Here is an 18566-nt window from a genome sequence, read left to right on the forward strand (position 1 = left end):
CTCTTCCCTATCCCGCTGCCTGCTGCTACCTCTCCGTGTGCTTTTGCTGTTAATAAATAAATAGAATCTTTAAAAAAAAAAGGATCTGAAAAGATGCTCAACTTTGTATGTCATTAAAAAAAATGCAAATTTAAACAAGGTACTATTACATATCACATAGAATATAAAAAATCCAAAGCACTAATAATACCAAATGCTAGCAAGGATGTGGGACAACCAAACTCTCACTGTTTGGTCAGAATGCAAAATGGGAGACATTGTGTGAGACAGCTTGGCAGTTTCTCACAGAACTAAACACACTCTCCCCATAAGATCAGTAACTGTGCTCCTTCATATTTACTCAAGAGCTTAAAACCAGTGTCCACACAAAAACCTGCACATGGATGTTTACAGCAGCTTTATTCTCTGAAGTGCCAAAACTTGGAAGCAATCCAAATCTCCTTCAGTAGGTGAACAGGTACACTGTGCCACACCCACACAATGGATTATTTAGCAATTAAAAAGATGAATTATTAAGCCACAAGACTTGGAAGAACCTTGAATGAGTATTGCTAAGTGAAAGACCAGTGTGAAAGGCTAAATACTATATGATTCCAACTCTATGGCATTCTGGAAAAGGTAAAAATTAACCAACATTTTTATTTTTTATTTATTTTTTAGGTCATCTCTATACCCAATGCCGTGGCTGGAACTCACAACCCCGAGATCAAGAGTCAGATGTCCTAATGACTGAGCCAGCCAGGTGCCTCTGAAAAGGAAAAACTCTAGACAGTAAAAACATCCCAGGCTGCAGGGGTGAGGGAGGAGTGTGCAGACAGAGGAGAGGAAACAAATAGATGAGGTACAGGGGTTTCAAGGCAATGAAACTAGGCTGTAAGATACCAACACTAAGTAAATAACATTATACATTTGTCAAAACCCACAGAACTATAGAAAGAGGAGTAAACCCTAATGTAAACCATGGACTTTAGTTAATACTGTATCAATGCTGGTTCATCAGTTGTAACACATGTACCACAACAAAGCAAGGCATTAATAATAGGAGATAGTGAAATTAGAAGAAAAATAGCTTCTCTTTGTACTCAGGGGTATTTCCTATCTGAACCAAGGTAAAGTACAAATCCCCCAAAAGGTCAGAGGTTGGGAGATCACAAGTGGTGTTGGAACACAGGAAAAGAAATGAACAAACCAGACAAGTTGCAGGCAATTAAGAACCATTAACCATTAGAGAAGCAGTGACATCACTCAAAATTAAAACCAAGTAGAGTTTAAAAGTTTAGCTACTTTACTAACTAGCTGCAATCAGGGATGGCAAACAAAGACTAATTCGAAGTAACCTGGGAATTAATCATTTAAAACTTACCAAAAATCCAAAATTAGTAGCTTTAATGCTATGAAAATAACACAGAATTTGGAAAGATTGAAATTCTATAAGCTGCCAAGAAGTAAAACACTCCTTCCCGGACACATGGACTTATAAAATCACTATGTACTATCTCCACGAGAAGCAGAATCCCCCGGAACTATCACTTTGTAATGATGAGAAGTACTAAGAGGGCACATGAAATTTATGATTTCTGCCCTGAAACACGTCCCATTTCATCAAGACAAAAAAACAAAATAGTTAAGCACTAATCTGCACACTACATAGGGGTTGAAAGACAGAGAAAGTTTGTGTGAGCTCATGTATGTGTGTGTTTCCAACCATTCTTGAAAACAATGGACAACAGAGATGAATAAATGCCCCTGTACATCCCATAAATATTCCTTAAATATTTATCATGCAACTCTGGCTCTGCTCTAAGACCTGGGGACACAGTCATGAAAAGACAAGGTCTCTGCTATTAAGGAACATATATTCTAATGCAGAAATGAGAAAATAAACATGTAAACAAACAAACATGATATTAATAAAGAGTGATCAAATAGTGATTAATGAATAGTGATTACAGCTAAAAAGAAAACAGGACACCGTAAAGGTTTGAGTGACAAATGGGATGTACTTTAACTTGGATGAACCAGAAAATATAGAACAATGAGTTGCAAGTGTGGGAAGAGTGTTCCCGCACAAGAGTGTTCAGCATGTGTACAAAAATGTCCTTGGAGCTCTTCCCTCCAGCCCCTGCTCTCAAATCTCTGACCCAGCTAGGTGGGGACATAATCTAGGACTTGTGTCTCCCAAAACTCATTCTAAATCTTTGTTCGGTGACTAAATTATTCAAGCTTGAGAAATTAAAAACATATGCTAACAAGATCTTCCCACCATCTACAGAGAGATCATCTTAAAAGCATCATGAAATAGTAACACCGAAATTCTAAGGAATTTCTGTTCAACATTTTAATCAATTTTATATCAAACTCCTTTGTTGAATTTATATACCTGTTTGACATATTTATGAAGACACACACACAAAAAAACAACAAGCCTACATTCCATAAATGTATTCATCCATCTAACAAATATTTAAGTACCTAATTACACTCTGTTCCAGCTGATTTCTTCTCTTTATCTCTTTTTACCCCTCAATTTAGCACCAATCATAATCTATGTAGGCTTTTAGTTCGCTTCTTGAACTTAATTTCTTGAGCTATTTAAAGGAATTATCTAGTGCTAGAGTTCTCATCACTGGTCACACATTAGAATCACTTAAGGAACTTTTTTTTTTTTTTAAGATTTTATTTATTTATTTGACACACAGAGAGAGATCACAAGTAGGCAGAGAGGGAGGGAATCATGCTCCATGCTGAGCAGAGTGTCCCATGCAGGGCTCGATCCCAGGACCCTGAGACCATGACCTGAGCTGAAGGCAGAAGCTTAACCCTCTGAGCCACTAAGGCACCCCCTCACCTGAGGAACTTAAAAAGCCCTAAGGGCACCTGGCTGGAGCATGCAGTCACTGGAGCGTGCAGGTCTTGATCTCAGGGTTGTGAGTTCAAGTCCCATGTTGGGTATAGAGATTACTTTAAAAAAAAAAAAAAGAAAAAGCCCAAGCCCCAGTTTGTGATTAATTTGTTTAAATGTTTCAAGAAATTTGATGCTAAATGTTGTAAGACTAGTTAAATAACAAAAAGATATATTTACATAATACTTCTTGGTCTCAAATTTTGAACAAAGAACTTACTAATAATCAATAACTTAGTAGGCCAACATTTTATTTAAATAAGTTTTATGATACTACAAAGAGTGAATTAGAAAATCAAAAGCAAAGAGAAATGGGCATGGTGTGAACATGGGGAAGCAAGAGAAAGCAAGAAAGTATGTGACCATGAAGCGAATGCTTAGCTCCGAGATCCTTCTCCGAGAGAAGGACAGATTAAAACCTAAAAAGAAAGAAAAGAAATATCCTGTGCACTCCAGAAAAGAGAAGTGCCCCAACATCCCTCCTGCTTTTTCCTGTATAAACACACAGCTGGGCCGCCTTACTACATCATGGTTGGTACTGACTTTATCAACTTTTTTATTTAAGCCAAACTTGACTGGGTACAGTCAATGATGGACGGGCTGTGTGCCAAGTGTACCAGTTGTACAACTGACTGTGTAATGGCTGAAACTGAGAAACTGGGGTGAGACTATCAAGTGGCTCTAAGGATTGCGAAAGAGCCAAGATTCAAACGATTACCACGTACACACAAGACAAACTACGCAGATGACTGCTCAGTATGGAAGTAATTCAGAGTGTTACACTGTGGCATCAGCTGACCCAGACCCAGAAGATTGCTGGAGTTCCCATCATGGACATCTCTAACCGTAGGACGACACTGAGCGAATGCCAGATGATGATGCAGCCCCTCACTCCTATTTCTTAACAGAGTTCCTCAGCTCTCCTTTACCAACATTTCCTGTTGCCAGTTCATACAAGCAATTCTCCTTACCCAGTTCCTCTGTTCTGAGCTATGGCTAAAGACACTCACTTTTTTATGTTTTGAAACTGATTATCTTGTACCATTTTACATTTTGTTGCATCTTTTTATAAATCAGATGACCGCTCACAAAAGGAAAAAAGGAAAGGAAAGATCAAAAGGGAGGACAACAACAACAAAACACTTTTTTTGCCGGGAACCCCTCTTACCAAGTGCCAATCAGATCAACTTTATCTGATGTTACATCGTCACATCTCCTCTATCATCAGGGAAAGTAGTTCACATAAGAAAATTTCTCTATGAGTTCCAGGCTTACATTCCATATTTGGCTAATTAGAATTTTATTACTATGTCTGTCTCAAATTGATGCGGAAGAGAATGGAATCTTGTCATCAAGACGTGACATCAAACTAAGAACCCACGGGGTAAGCACTCAGCTCCTGTGACACGAAGATGGCTCCTGGGGATGGGGGACCCTGGGCAACAGTGGCTGACCTGCAGGCCTGCGTCTATCTGCCGTCTGTCACTCTTCCCTCTTCCTCCTCTGTCAGCTGCTATTTCCAGCCGCCGTCAACAAAGTCCACCACAAACAGCCATCACTTCCCTCTGGTCCTGTTTACTGTAGCTAAGCTCCAGGCCAGGCATCCAGATCACCAGCCCTGTGGGAACTTCTTCTAAGGTAAGAGGTGGCCCTATTGGTGAAATGCAGGCGCCAAGGCGTGTGGACATTGTACCATCTTCTGCGCTATTCTTAATGTTCTGATTGTCCCACTTCCCTCAGTTCCCACCTGTGGCCTCTGGAAAGGAACATATTACAGTAGGATTTCCAAGGACTGATGCGTGGGGGTCAGGAGATCCGGCCTGTGATTAGCCCCAAATAGCTGTGTGGCTTTAAAGGAAGTCATCACACCTCAGGCCTCAGTTTCCTTACCTGAAAGCCAGGATGGACTAGAGTCTTTTCAGAGGAGCTGGCAAAGATCACATAGATAAGCACCACCTCATTATACTAACAAGCAAACAGAAGGCCAGAGGCAAGTGATTTGCCCCAAGTCAGACATAAGCAGGCAGAGGGCAGAGCCGAGGATGTTACCCACATCTGCAGGTCACAGCTAATCAGCCAGCACAGCACAAACAGATCTGAGCAGCTGCTCGTTCTTCCCCTTTTCCATTTTGTCCATCAGAATGCATGCTCCCTGCAAACAAGGACACACAGGACCTGCTTCCTGTCTCAAAATTCCCAGTTCACCCATTTAGAACAGGGAGGAGCCTCAAGGACTTACCCCCCACCACACACACACGGTTCTTTTACCTATGGAACATGAGGGTACATACATTCACCATCCAGAGGGCTCCTGCCTTCACTTCTCATGGAAAAGGTTTTCATGTGCCTACCCGGGGTGCCAACAAAGCCACAGGTTCCAGAGAGGAACTAACACAGAGAAGTTCGAAGGAGGCAGACTGGCTCAGTGCAGAAACAACCTGTCTACCAAGGAAAACTACCCCACGGGGGACTGATTCTCTTTGAAATAAGTTCGAGTGTGTGGGAAAATGGTTTTTCAAGAGCCGGTGGACTGACTAGTTACCTGGTACATACAAGATCACATCCGCATTCTGACAAGAGTGGCCTGCCTGCAGTGTAGACCAGGGGCCAGAAAAAGACAAGGAAGGTGCAAAAAACTGGGTGAGAAGCTTCTACGGTGTGATGGCAAGGGCGCACTGCAAAGGTACGAGAAGAGATGGAGAGAAGTATATGGACTTAAGAGGTTTAGGAAGCGAAATCCACAGGACTTGGTGTGACAGACTAGATTTTGGAAAGATGACAGAGTAGGAGTTGACTTCTGGTTTCCCCACTCCCAGCTAAATGGATGAAGTGTTTACTGAGAGAGGCAATAGAATAAGAAAGTGGTTTTCAGTGGAGGAGGTGCTCATGAATTCCGTCTTGAACCTGATGAGTCTGAGGGGCCACAGAGAAGAAAGGTCAGACAGTCCGATACTCAGAAGGCGTGTGGGCCAGAGATAGGAATCTGCCTTACCTGTCGATAGGTGGTCATGAAGGTGCATGATAGGTTATCTAGGGAAAGGAGGGAACACGGGGCTGAGCCCATAATTAGCATTCAGTGGCTACCAGGAGCATGACTTTGCACAGGAGACACATCAGAGAGGTAGAAGAAAGATAGGAAGCAATGCAGAGCATTTGGTCTACTGCAACATCGAGTAAGGAGACAGAGAAAGGTCAGGTGCGCTGACTTACAAACAGCTTTGGTAAGAACTCTTTAGTGGAACGATAGGGCCTGAAGGGTGGAAGGTGAGAAAGTCAAGTCAACCCCTGAGCACCAGCTGCGATGCGCGACAGTGACAGGGCAATACCTAGAGGTGGGGCAGTCAAGTGGGAGAGAATCAAACAGGAGCGCGTGATGGGAAGGAGTGCAGGGGAGAGGATCCTCGCAGGCTCCTGGAAGGGCGGGAGGGCATGGACTTCGAGCCAGAGTGGAGACCGAACCCGAGGAGGAAGGAGAGCCCCTCCCCGTACCAGGCGAGGAGGAGAAGGGGGCAAGTATAAGAATGGGATCATGATCAGCAGGATGGAGGAGGTCCCGTGGGATGGCTGCTAATTTTTCTGTACGACTGGAGATGAAGTCATATGTTGAGATGGAAGAGGAAGGCTACGTGTGATGTCAATAGCACACCCATGTAAATGGTCTAATTTATCTGTTATGCCACTTTCTCCCCCTACTACCAATACCTTATGTCCTGCTCATCTATTAGTTGGCTGTCAACCCAAAGGATTTTCGTATTTCTAAGCTGACAAAGTATGATGTTGCCAGTGCCTCTGCCCCAGGTGACCCTTCCCCATCTGCCATTCCTGCACTTTGATCACCTACCTCTTTTGCATACCTTTCCCCTTCTATTTCTCATTAGATCTCATAAACATGACTTTTTAAGTAGTCTCCTGCCACCAGTCAGCTCAAACTCAACAGATATGACCATGCAACTTCCTGCTGTAAACCTGACTGCAGCTCTACCGTGAAGACTGCATCAACGTGGACCCCTCAATGTATGCAGTGTCCAAGGTGCAACCCGCAGCCCCACCCCATCTCCCTTTCTACTATCCCAGTCTCATTCCAAAATGTGCCAAACAATACACCTATGTAGAAATACAACCCCGAAAGCAAGCTTTCCACTCATTTCTGCCTTGGAACTGTAACTTACAAAACATCTCTCTGACGGAAACACAAATTGCAAATAACCTTTATCTCCAGCTCCCACATAGAAGATCAATACCACTTTACACAGAACAGCTGTTCCATGTATTTTCCTTCTATGTATGAAGGGGTCACGTTCATTAACACTACAAATTGTACATTATATTCAGAAATGTCAGAGCCTTGAAAGAATATGGAATTGCTGGCATTCTAGCCACTTTCCCAGTTTGCTCTCTTCCTACCTCTAAGTCCTACTTTAGAACTGCTATTTTGAGATTTCTATTTTCCGAAGCTGCTTTGACCAAAGGCATTCTGTCAGCTCAGAGTGAGAAAGATGGCGGGGCTAGGAAGTGTGAGAAAATGCTAGTGTTAGGCCCAAAGAAAGCCTGACGAAGTCCAAAGACAGACAAGCTAAAGAGACTTCCGTGCTTTGAGATTCTTTAAGTCTCTCTGTGTGTGCCTTTTCTTCTTCCAATGACCTCTCTCCTCATCACATGTCCTTCGTTAACAAAAGGTTTCTGGATCAGAGAATTCACTCTGTGCTCTCCTTCAGACACTCCAATTTACACCTTTTATTACAGTGGTTTAGCATCACCATACAAGAACAAGAGTACAATATACCTTCGTCTAGACACCCCTACATATTAAAAATGATACGGCCCCACTGCAGAGGATCCAGACACAAGCACTTTTAAAGTCAGAGTTTGGGAGATGTGATCTGAATGCAAGTATCAAAAAGGAACTAGCTGGTTAACCCAAAAAAGAAGAAAACATATTATGACTTGAAGCCATAAAAAAGTAAGAAATTCAAACTCTTTTCAGAATTTTAGGTACCTACAGAGCCAAAACTTTTTAACACTGAAACCAGCTACTAAATCCCAATCCTTAGAAATTAAACATATACGTTTTGATAGTTTAAGTACAGACCCAGAGGGATACAGAAAACAGATCAAGCTCCTCCTGGCTCTGATTCAAACCTTGGGACATTTTCAAGGCTATGTCTGATGAACCTTTCCTGTCAGTAAAGTCTTTTCAGTTTAAATTTCTATTCTGTAAGTTTATGTCCTACAGTTATCTGCTGCCAGCTTCAGGCTGACCTCACCAAGAGAAGTAGGGCAACTTTAGAAAAGGAGCTTGGTATGCTTTGTAGTACTGGACCAGAACCAGTAAGGACAGTACAGTCTTTAAGATATCTCATTCCGGGAGCTTAAGACGAAAGTCAGGCATAAACGTTAGGTTAAGTGCCTTTTTGACCCGATTCCTGGTAAGTACGTGCGTTCAGAGATGTGTTCAACGCACAGTCGCTCAGCTTCTAGGCACAAGGCACTGGGAGGCCTCTGTCAGGCCGGGGGAGCGGCGGTCTGACTGTGCCGCACGGTACCAGAGGCGGGTCCTACGGGTCCGGGGCTTTTACGTTTAGCTCAAAACCACTTGCCCTGAACTTTCAGGCCTTTTCATTCAATGTGCACGATTTCACAGGAATGCTTTCTCCAGGCTGCACCTAGCCAACCCCCTCGGGTTGAGACTCACTGCGAAGTGCAGCGAGGGCCCCGCCGAGGACCCGTCCGGGGCGGGCACGGCCCAGGAAGCCCGCAGGAGAAGCCCGAGGAGAGGCCCTGGAGGGCCAAGGAGGGCAGGCCACCCACGGCCCGGCTCCGGGGAGCAAAGCCCTGGCGCGCACCTTCATGAACTCGTCCTTGTCGAAGCAGAGCGAGTCCGGCCCCTTGGGCAGGTTCATCCTACTTCTCTCCATCCCGCCGGCCGCCGCCTCTCAGCGCCGACACTCGAGCGAGGAGGAAAGGTAGGAGGCTGCGCGCCCCGACGCTGCGGGTGCAGCCACGGAGTTTCCACCGCACAGAAGGCACCGCTTCCGCCAACATGGCAGCGCCCGCGCCGGGGCCAATGAACGAGGACGCTGCGGGCCCGCCTCCGCCTGCCGTCGCCAAGAGAAGCGCACGGACCGCCGCCTCCGAGCCAGCAGGTGATGCTGCCCCCATGCGGCGGATGGCGGCACTACAACATCGCGTACGTTCCTGTGGGGCAGCCCGGCCGCTGGTGATGCCAGGTGAGCGGGAGAGGGGAGGGCGGGGAGGGTCAAGGGCGCTCCCTCCCAACCTCACCGTTTCCCTCAGAGAAACGGCCTGCGAGCCTCTTCCAGGACCTTCTCCCGAGATTGTCCCGCGGGAAGCATAGTCGTGGCGGGATGCTGGCCCTTTACTTCTGCGGCCGGTTGTCCAGAGAGGGGGGCGCGTCCCGGTGTCAGGCGTCCGGTCCCCGGGCGGGCGCCGCCGCTGCAGCCGCCTGGGCGCGGAGGCCTCTGTGGGAACCCGGCTTCCGCCCTTAGCCCCCGCGCCCACCCGCGAGCGTGGCTTCTCCCCCGCCGAGCTTGGCTCCAGCGATCTGTAGGGAGGAAGGTGGTCAGCTGGCAGCCCCGGGTCCTCTGGGCAGCTCCCAGGTCCACTTCGGCTCAGCTGCGGGGAGGCCACAAGTTTGGGTTCTCAGAGCTCTTAAAGGATCACCTCGCTACCGGCCGACAAAACACAGGTAGATGTGCGAGCATGTTTATGTCCAGTCCGCTCTAGAATGGGCGGAATCGTGTGTTTGTGGCCAGCGTTAGTTCGATCGCCACACCTGCCCCCAATTTCCGAGACTCCCTCCTCCTCCTGCCATCCTCCCCACATTTATTTTGAGATTTTTCTTTCCTCTTCCCTTGCTCTTTCTCCCACTGTCCTCCCCTTTAGTGGGAATGTCATGGTCAAATGATGATTCATTTCTCTTTTTTTTCTCCGTGAGATTCTGACAGCTCAAACCACAGATCTCACGCGCGCCCTTCACCCTGCAGCTTTGCTGTAATAGCCCAGGCCTGGGCTGCCCCTCCCAATGCTGTGATCTCCCAGAGATAGCAGGAGCAGTCCTTAGAAGGGGATGGGACACAGCAAGACAATGGTATACAGTGAGTCTTGCATTCGAGTCACTCCAAACGGGAAACTGGTCACTTTTTTAAAAAACGTGAGTACAGAATCTGAAACAATACATTCCCTAGCAGTGGGCCTGGCAAGGCCTTCTTGAGGAAAATGTTCCCAGTCAATATCCAGAGACTGTGACAGGTAGGATGAGAGCTGGAATCTTATTTGGAGAATCAGAATAAATTGCCAGGGGAGCAACTATGAAAGTGCATTCTATGCCCTGTTGTGGTCATTTGGATATAGGGAATGAAAGCCTCGTTATTTGGTCTTAGTTTGTTTACTCTTATTATGAAAATTCTCAAACATACACCAAAGTGTGTAGAGCAGAAGGATCCCGGCCCTTCCGAGTACTTATCACTCTGCTTCCCAACTGTTTCATAGGCCCTCCTCCTCCTACTGCCCCCGAAGTGCCTGTATTTTTGTTTTTTGGGGAGGGGGAGTTCTGGAATATATTTTAAAGTAAATCCCAAACATCACATCATTCCCTGCTCCCCAAATACCTTGGTTTACACATCAAAGAAGGAGGAGGAAGAGGTGGAGGAGGGGAAGACTGAGAAGGAGGAGGGATGAAGAAGAGAGATTTCTGCAACAGGCAAGACCCCAGATGCTAATGGAACACCCTGGGAAGGACGAAGGAAAGGCAGAGAGTCAGCGGAAACCTTCCCAAAGGACATTGCCCTCAGTTTCACCTGGGAGCTGACATTCAGCTGGTACACATCCCTTCAGCCACACAAAGTTTGGTGACTAGCCTCTGGCCAGAGCCTGCTGTGTGTCTCCCTACCCTGAACCCTTCCCAAGATCCCTACCATGGCCTCGGGATCCAGGCACTGGAAGCATAACACGTTTCTCTGCAGGGGTCCTCGGGCCAGCTTTTGGTTAGTTAGTTGTCCACGCTGTTAAAGATTTGCCTACTGTTACATGTTTGACTTTCATCTTTGGTGATGGTACCTATTTCATAGGAAATAGGAGCTGGAATCCAGGAAACAGGCTAGAAGATGAAATTAAAAAGTGGATACAAAGCTTCTAATCAGAGCCAGACACAATCGGTGATCAGCTATATCCCAGTCTCTCCCCTCTTCTCTGATCTGTACTTTCCTTAATGAGGAACTAGACTTTAAGTTGAATTTTTTTTATCTTCAAGTCTTTCTCTCTCTCTATTCCCTAACTTGCCTCTCTTGCCTTCATTTCATCCTAGAGCTTGTGCTCACGACTTCTTTTCTAAATAAATATTAACCCCCTTTGACTCTGAATCTCTGGAAGATTCTCAGTTCCCTATTTTTGCTGGCACTGTGACAGGTCTTCATTTCTCCTTCCCACTCCTCTCTATTTATAGTTTTCACATTTTTTTGGCAGGTTGGCTACAGAACACTCAAAAATTGCAAAGAGAAATATTGTGTTCTGGAAATTCGTACGAGTATTTTTTCCAATATCGTCCTTATGCTCTTCTGATCCTCTCTTGAACTATTGGACTAAAGCAGCTGATGCTTCCACCAGCAACCAGAGTCATCCTGTCCACTACTGTGGGAATAGAGGGTTTCCATTTGGAACTGCAGACTGAGCTTAAAGTCTGGTGGCCCTTTGGTGCCAGGATAGCACCCCACCCCAGTATGGGGCGGGTGGGACATGGAGGACAAGCATCATGGTAGAGGTGTCCATTTGACCTCCATTCCTCATTGTGAGGAAAGCTCACAATGAGCCAACAGGGCCATTTCAACATCTTCTGTATTTTCCTTATACCTTGTTTCATTCCAAAGTGGATTTGAGATCATTTAGTTTGATTCTTAAATATTTCCCATTCCAACCAGAAACAGTCTCTAGGGGCTCCCAAATTCTGCCTCATCTTCCTAATCAGTTAGTACCCCAAATTGGGTATGATAGTGCCAGAACATTCTTCCATGTGTATTTTATAACAGACTAGTATTTTATTAGTTTTTTTCAAACTAATAAGAATGATAAGGGTAAGTTTTTTTTTTTTTAAAGCATAGGCAAAATCATGAAAGACATTGAAATGAACCTAAAAGATGATAGTGTCTTCCAAGGGAAAACAGGTGTTGTCTCATGTATCCTTCTGGGCTGACCAATTCTATGGGATATTCTGTGCCTTTCTTGTCTTTGAGCTATTTTGCAACTCTATAGATTGTACATAATTGATATGGATGCAGATGATCTTGTCTAGTGATATGTAAATGAATTTTGTCCACTGGAAGTACAGTTGACCCCCTTTCCTTTGGTAGGAGGCAGTTTTGCACCCATTTGCATTCTATTTGCATATCTATTTGCATCTATCAAAGCAAATTCGTTTAAGTATTACTGATTGTATATGTGTCTGCCTTGAGATTCTTGCTTGAAGTGGTGGTAAGGTCTTAGTGGTTCTCGAGCTAATGAATGAATTAAACAAAATCCCTTCAGGCATTCATCTCATATTTGTAAAATGGTCCTTATTTAATCTTTTCGAGAAGATGACATACTAGCAAACCATGACAAATGAATTTTAGAATTACTTTCAGTGTGGCCCACGCTATGCCAGAGGCAGAGAATGAATGAAGCTTGAAGATGGGGCTTCTGGCCCCCAGGAGTTACAATAATCTGTGTCAACATTGGCATGCCTGAGAAATGCACGTGACTTTCCCATCAGGGTTTCCCCGGGGGTTCAGTTAACCTTTCTCTTCCAAGCTACCCTCTCTTGTAGTGATATCAACTGTGCCCTTGGTTTCAGCTCCCATTCCCTAGCCAACATCTCTCCCACTGATACACGACCATCTGTTTCTTTCCTACCCACCAGGCCCGTGTAACTGACTACCTACTCATGCTATTTCACTGTGATGTCCCACCTGTGCCTCAAAACCCAGCATGTTCAAAACTTGATTCATCATCGTTTGTGAAAGAATGGCTTATCCTCTTTTGTTTTGTTTCTTTGGAAATGATTCCACCAATGCCAGCGGCATGCACCAGAAACCAGGAAGCAATCATACAGCTGAGCCAACCTGCTGTACTTTAAAACACTTGAGCACAATTCTCCAGTGGATACTCAACCCTGGCTTCAAACTCCCTTGTCTCTCCAGTGGGTTTGCTTTTCCTCTAATGGATGACTATTTCACACCTTCAAGACTTGCCTCAACAACCCCTACCCCCACCTCTTCTGAACTATGTCCCCTCACTCCCAGCTCCTGTCCTAGGGATGAGGGAGCAGAAGGCAAGCTGAGGACAAAGCAGAAGCTGGCGCCCTACACCCTTCCCCCATGCCATATGTGTGACATTCCTCATGCACTCCCGGCTGCCCTAAAGGAAAAACGATGCTTAACTGATAGAGATCCCAGTCCTGCAGGACAAAAGTCTCCCTCCATCTACAAATGTCCTAGCGACTTACAAGGAAGGAAGAAGCTTTCTCATCAATAGCCTGACTTCCAGAGACCCATACCTCAGTTTCCAGAAGCCCTAACATCACCCTCCCCTCCATAAAATTGAGGGAGACTGAGGGGGAGGGAAGTGTAATAAAACTGAATTTCTTCTAAGCCCAAAGCCCACTGACAAGGATGTGTGATAGGAGAAATGTAACATATCTCCAGGAAACTCCCAACTGTCTTCATGCTTTCCCTCACTAGAGGCAAAAACAGCCTTGACTTGACAATAACCAGGTCTCCTTTATCCTGAAATTCTTCTTTAGCATATGACAGTCCTTCTGGACACCCCCTTTGTCCTCACCTTCCTCAGCTCTCAGTCAACCACGCCTCTGTCTGAGCAGCTCTTTCTGCCCGTGGGTCCTGTCCCCGTGTTTTAATAAAACCACCATTTGCACCTAAGATGTCTCAAGAATCCTTTCTTGGTCATCGGCTCCGGACCTCACCCCACCGAACCTCACCTGTGTTCCAAAACTTCATCACTAGTGTCACACTTCAAGAAAATAAAAGCCGGGCGCCTGGGTGGCTCAGTGGGTTAAGCCGCTGCCTTCGGCTCAGGTCATGATCTCAGGGTCCTGGGATCGAGTCCCGCATCGGGCTCTCTGCTCAGCAGGAGCCTGCTTCCTCCTCTCTCTCTCTCTGCCTGCCTCTCTGCCTACTTGTGATCTCTCTCTGTAAAATAAATAAATAAAATCTTTAAAAAAAAAAAAAAAAAAGAAAAAAAAGAAAATAAAAGCCCCTTGTGCAGGATTTCCCTTATCTTACCACCACCCAATCAAATCCATACCTACATTTGTATCCATTTTTAATTTGTTTTTAGACATTTACTCAACAAATATTTAGTCAGTACCTACTGTGTGCTACACACTGCCCTGAGTGTTTGTAAATCTGTGGCGAACAACACAGAAAAGTCCCTGGCATCATGGAATTTACATGGTAATTGGAGAAATGTACAAGAAACACAGAAAGAGTTGAAGACAGAGCAGGTTTATTGAGAAGAGCAGACATCCCCAGCTGGGGTTTGTTCTTCCTTTTGCCTGGGATTTGTTCCCTCCAGCCCTCTCCAGGACTCCACTCCCAGGGTCAATATCAAGTTTTCGTTCCAATGGATCCTTCCAGACAGAAGACAAATGACCTTTTTCTTAAAAACAAAAGGAAAAAACCCAAAACAAAGACTTCCTTTAACCTTCTATCTTCCTATAACAACCTCCATATTTCTCTCCCCACCTCATTCCCAGCATAGCTTGTAAAATATTTGTCTACACCTGTGGGTGTAGGGTACCACCCCAAGGGTAGTTGAAAAATCTCTATAAAGAATCCTTATGTGCAGATCATTTTAAGAGAGTTCATTTCCAGATCCAAACTCCATGTGTGCTCTGCAGGATAGGTGATATGCCCATTCTTGGGTCTGATATCAGGATACTCCTCTCCTTCCTGGAAGATCAAGACACTCCAGATCTTATTAGAGTGTAGGACTTGGGCTGACACCAAAGTTGAAATACAAGTTTTGTTTCAAATAATGCCCTTCTGTGGGCAGTCCTGGGGCTCTGCCTTTAGGGCTTCCTCTCCTTATTAAGGGTGAAGCTTAACATTGGAAAGGGGATTTGGGCAGATGTTGGAAGTGCTCTGAAATCAGAAAATCAATCATTTTGGGTTAGTGACACTCATTCTTTCATATTTAAATTAAACTATATATTTTTAGGGGCATAATAGGAAAAAGCACAAGAAAGGATTTTAATGGTTTCATTCCTTTCCAGTGTGGTTTGGGAAATAAAATAACAAAACGAGACTGTTCTGCTTTAAAAAAAAATCAACTTATAGCAGACAAATATTATTCCAATGAAGTTGATCCTTTCCTATCTCATTTTCTTTTTAAAGATTTATTTGTTTATTTGGCAGAAAGAGACACACACACACACACAGAGAGAGAGAGAGAGAGAGAGAGAGAGAACACAAGTAGGGGGAGCCGGGGAGGGAGAAGCAGGCTTCCTGCTGAGCAGGAATGTGGGCCCTCATCCCAGGCCCCTGGGATCATGACCTGAGCCAAAGGCAGCTGCTTAGTGACTGAGCCACCCAGGTGCCCTCTATCTCATTTTTTAAATGTTTAATATTTTCAACACCGAGTTAATAAAATATACATATACTGTGATGAAAAGTTTATGATTTAAATTTTCAGATGTCCACTTAAAAATGTGCAAGGTGCATGAATTCTCGTAGGCGGTCTATGCACCATACACGCCTACCACTAGCAAACGTGGACGTACTTGGTGTCTCTAGGTTCCTGCTTCCTTAGTGCCCTCTTAATCTTAAACCCTCACGTGGTTTCTCTTCCTACCATCCTGGACATGTATTCTCAATTTGCTTCTCTATCTCATCTCCGCACCTTTGAAGAGCTTGATTCTGGGTCTTCTGTAGCTATGCATTCTCTCTCTCTCTCTCTCTCTCTCTCTCCCTCAATCAGGGTTTCGCAACCTAGCACTATTGATACCTGGTGGGTGATTCTCTGCTCTGGGGCTGTCCTGTGCACTGCAGGACAGTTAGCAGCATCTCTGGTCTCTAGCCACTAGATGCCAACAGCACCACCCCACCCAGTGATGACCACCAAAAATGTCTCTGGATGTTGTTCAATCGGCCCTGGGAGCAAAACCCCTTGCCTCCCAGCCCCAGTTTAAAAACCACTGCTTTAGCTGATTCCATTCAGCATCATTGATTTAAGTTCTTTGTAGAAGCTGAAGTCTTTAATCCTAACCCGCCCTTGGAGCTGAGAATCACATGGCCAGCTGCCTGCAGCATCTCTCCATGAATATGTAACAGGAATCTTATTTTCACCACGATTTCTAACCCACTCCCTCCTCAACCTGCTCCTGTCCTGGTCTCCCCATCTTAGTAAACAGCATCCCCACCTCCTACTGGCTAAAGCCTCAGCCCCTGAGATAAATTTCTTTCCCTTATCTCGTACCTAATCCATCAGCAAAACCAACTGATTTGACCTCCAAAACAGAAGTCAGACTTGATCACTGCTCCCATTTGAATCCAAACCCTGAAATTTGTTTTGTACTTAAGACACTGTTAACAGTCGTTGGTCCCACGACTACACCTACACAGATATTTTACAAGATCGCTAATCACTGCCAAATTGTCAAATCCAATGATTAACCCTCAGATCCAAATGACTCAACCTGTCAGTCCTATAGACACAGAAGTCCCTCCACTTCTCTGGAAATATTCTCTTTTTCATCGTGATGTTGGCTCTCCCTTCCTCTTCCACACTGGGCAGTGATGATGGCTCCTTTCCTGGGTGGGTTTTCTTGAGCTTCCTGACCTTTAGACATCAGTCCTGTGCTCTGGAACTAGGACCTTCTGCGTGAGTTTTCTGTTGTGTTAAAAAAAAAAAAATTCAGCTGACTACATTTTAAAGAACCTATTGGCTTTATTCAATGATTCACGAAATGGGTAGCATCTAAGCTTGCAGACTGAAATGAGCTCGGAGGAGCTGTACAAAACGAAAGGCTTTTATAGGCAGAAGGGAGGAGGAGCAAGGAAGTCACATCAGGCAAACAAGGCAGGTTGGTTGTGGCCAGGTGACTTGGCTGCCGGGGATGACAGGGGTCCAAGGGAGTGCGGATCAGCTGGTGTCTGATTGCCTGGGTTCAGATTCCATTTCTGGGACAGCTGAAATCATAATTAAGTCTGGTTTGGGTGACGTGGGGCTTAGCATAAGCAACTCCATTTTGGGCCTCTTGTCTCGGGTTTTTAATAGTTACTTTGTAACAAATAATAACAAGTTTAGTAACTTTAAACAGCTCAGTTTACTATCCTACCATCTCTAGCTGTCAGGAGGCCAGGCACAGCTTAACCAGGGTCCTCAGCTCTGGGTCTTACTCAAAGGAGGAGAGAAGGCGCCCACCAAGCTGTGTTCTCACCTGCAGGTTCCGCTACAGAAGGCTCTGCTTCCAAACTCACTCGGGTTGTTGGCAGAACTCATTTCCTTGTAGCTGTGTGATTTGGGGGGCAGCCCATGCTGGGGCGGGGCAGGGAGATTCTCCAGGCTGTTAACTGGAGACCATCCTCAGCCCCCAGAGGCTGCCTACGGTTTCCTGCCATATGAATTTCTCCACGGGTGATTTCGAACTTGGCTCTTTGCTTCTTCAAGTCCAGGACAGCCTCTCACTCCAATCAGTAAAACGGTCTGATTTAATATAATGAGATCATAATAGTGACATCTTCTTACCTTGCCGAATTCTACTGGTTAAAAGCAAGTCCTAAGTCCCATACACACTCCCGTCCATACTCACAGGACAAACACCAGGGGGCAGATATCATGAGGCTGCCTTATAGTGTTGCCAAACACACCTCTGTCCATACTCACTGCGTAGGTAAGCCCACTTCTTCTCAGAGCTTGAACCCTATGTCCTAACGGTGCTCATATTTGTGCCTCCAGCCTGGACCTCACCCCTGAATGCCAGACTCGTGTGTTCAGCTGCTGGTTGGGCATCCCCATGTGGATTCAGCCGCCATCTCCAGAACCAAACACTTGTTGCCCATCAAACTTGCTTCTCCCGTCGTCTTTCCCATCTTAGCAAGTGGCAACTTCACTGTTCCAGGGCCTCGGGCCCCCAAAATTGTAAAATCATCCCAGCTCTTGTCTTTTCTGCACACTCCACACTTAATATATTTACAAATCCTGTGTGTTTTGCCTTCAATATACACCCAGAATCTCCCTCCTTCTCCCCACCCCTGCATCTACCGCCCTGGTCTGGGCCAATACCCCCTCTCACCCAGATCAGTGGTCCTCAACCAGGAGAGTTTTGTGCACCTGCCCCCCTCCAGGGGACTTTGACAGGGTCTGAACACAATTTTGGTTGTCACAACTTGGGAGTGGGAAAGGGCCCTCCTGGGATCTAGTGGTCAGTGCACAGGACAGCTTCCCATAGCAAATTAATGTGGCCTTAAATGCCAGCAGTATAGAAATCTCAGTCTACATTAATGCAAGTAGCATCCACACCCCACAACTCCACAAGTCTGTTCTGCACACAGTAACCTGAGTGATTCTTTTCTTTCTTTCTTTTCTTTTTTAACAAGATTTTATTTATTTATTTGACAGAGAGAGAGAGAGAGAGAGATATTGATCTCATGTA

The 18566-nt window shown here is 45.3% G+C and overlaps 1 protein-coding gene and 1 pseudogene across 3 annotated transcripts in view; one reads left to right on the forward strand and one right to left on the reverse strand.

The window, feature by feature from the left end:
* Positions 1-9097, reverse strand: part of COG2 (component of oligomeric golgi complex 2) — a 53233-nt gene extending 44136 nt beyond the window's left edge. For 2 of the 3 annotated variants that reach the window (XM_059397351.1, XM_059397350.1), the window contains exon 1: positions 8746-9097. In XM_059397351.1, the coding sequence (XP_059253334.1) occupies positions 8746-8817 (72 nt within the window). In that variant the 5' untranslated portion in view covers positions 8818-9097. The remainder of the gene's footprint in view (positions 1-8745) is intronic. The other variant, XM_059397349.1, reaches the window with a different exon arrangement.
* Positions 3231-3902, forward strand: LOC132015404 (rRNA-processing protein FCF1 homolog; annotated as a pseudogene).
* Positions 9098-18566: the final 9469 nt, after the last annotated feature.

The sequence above is a fragment of the Mustela nigripes genome, chromosome 4, assembly GCF_022355385.1.
Source record: "Mustela nigripes isolate SB6536 chromosome 4, MUSNIG.SB6536, whole genome shotgun sequence".
NCBI classification, from domain to species: domain Eukaryota; kingdom Metazoa; phylum Chordata; class Mammalia; order Carnivora; family Mustelidae; genus Mustela; species Mustela nigripes.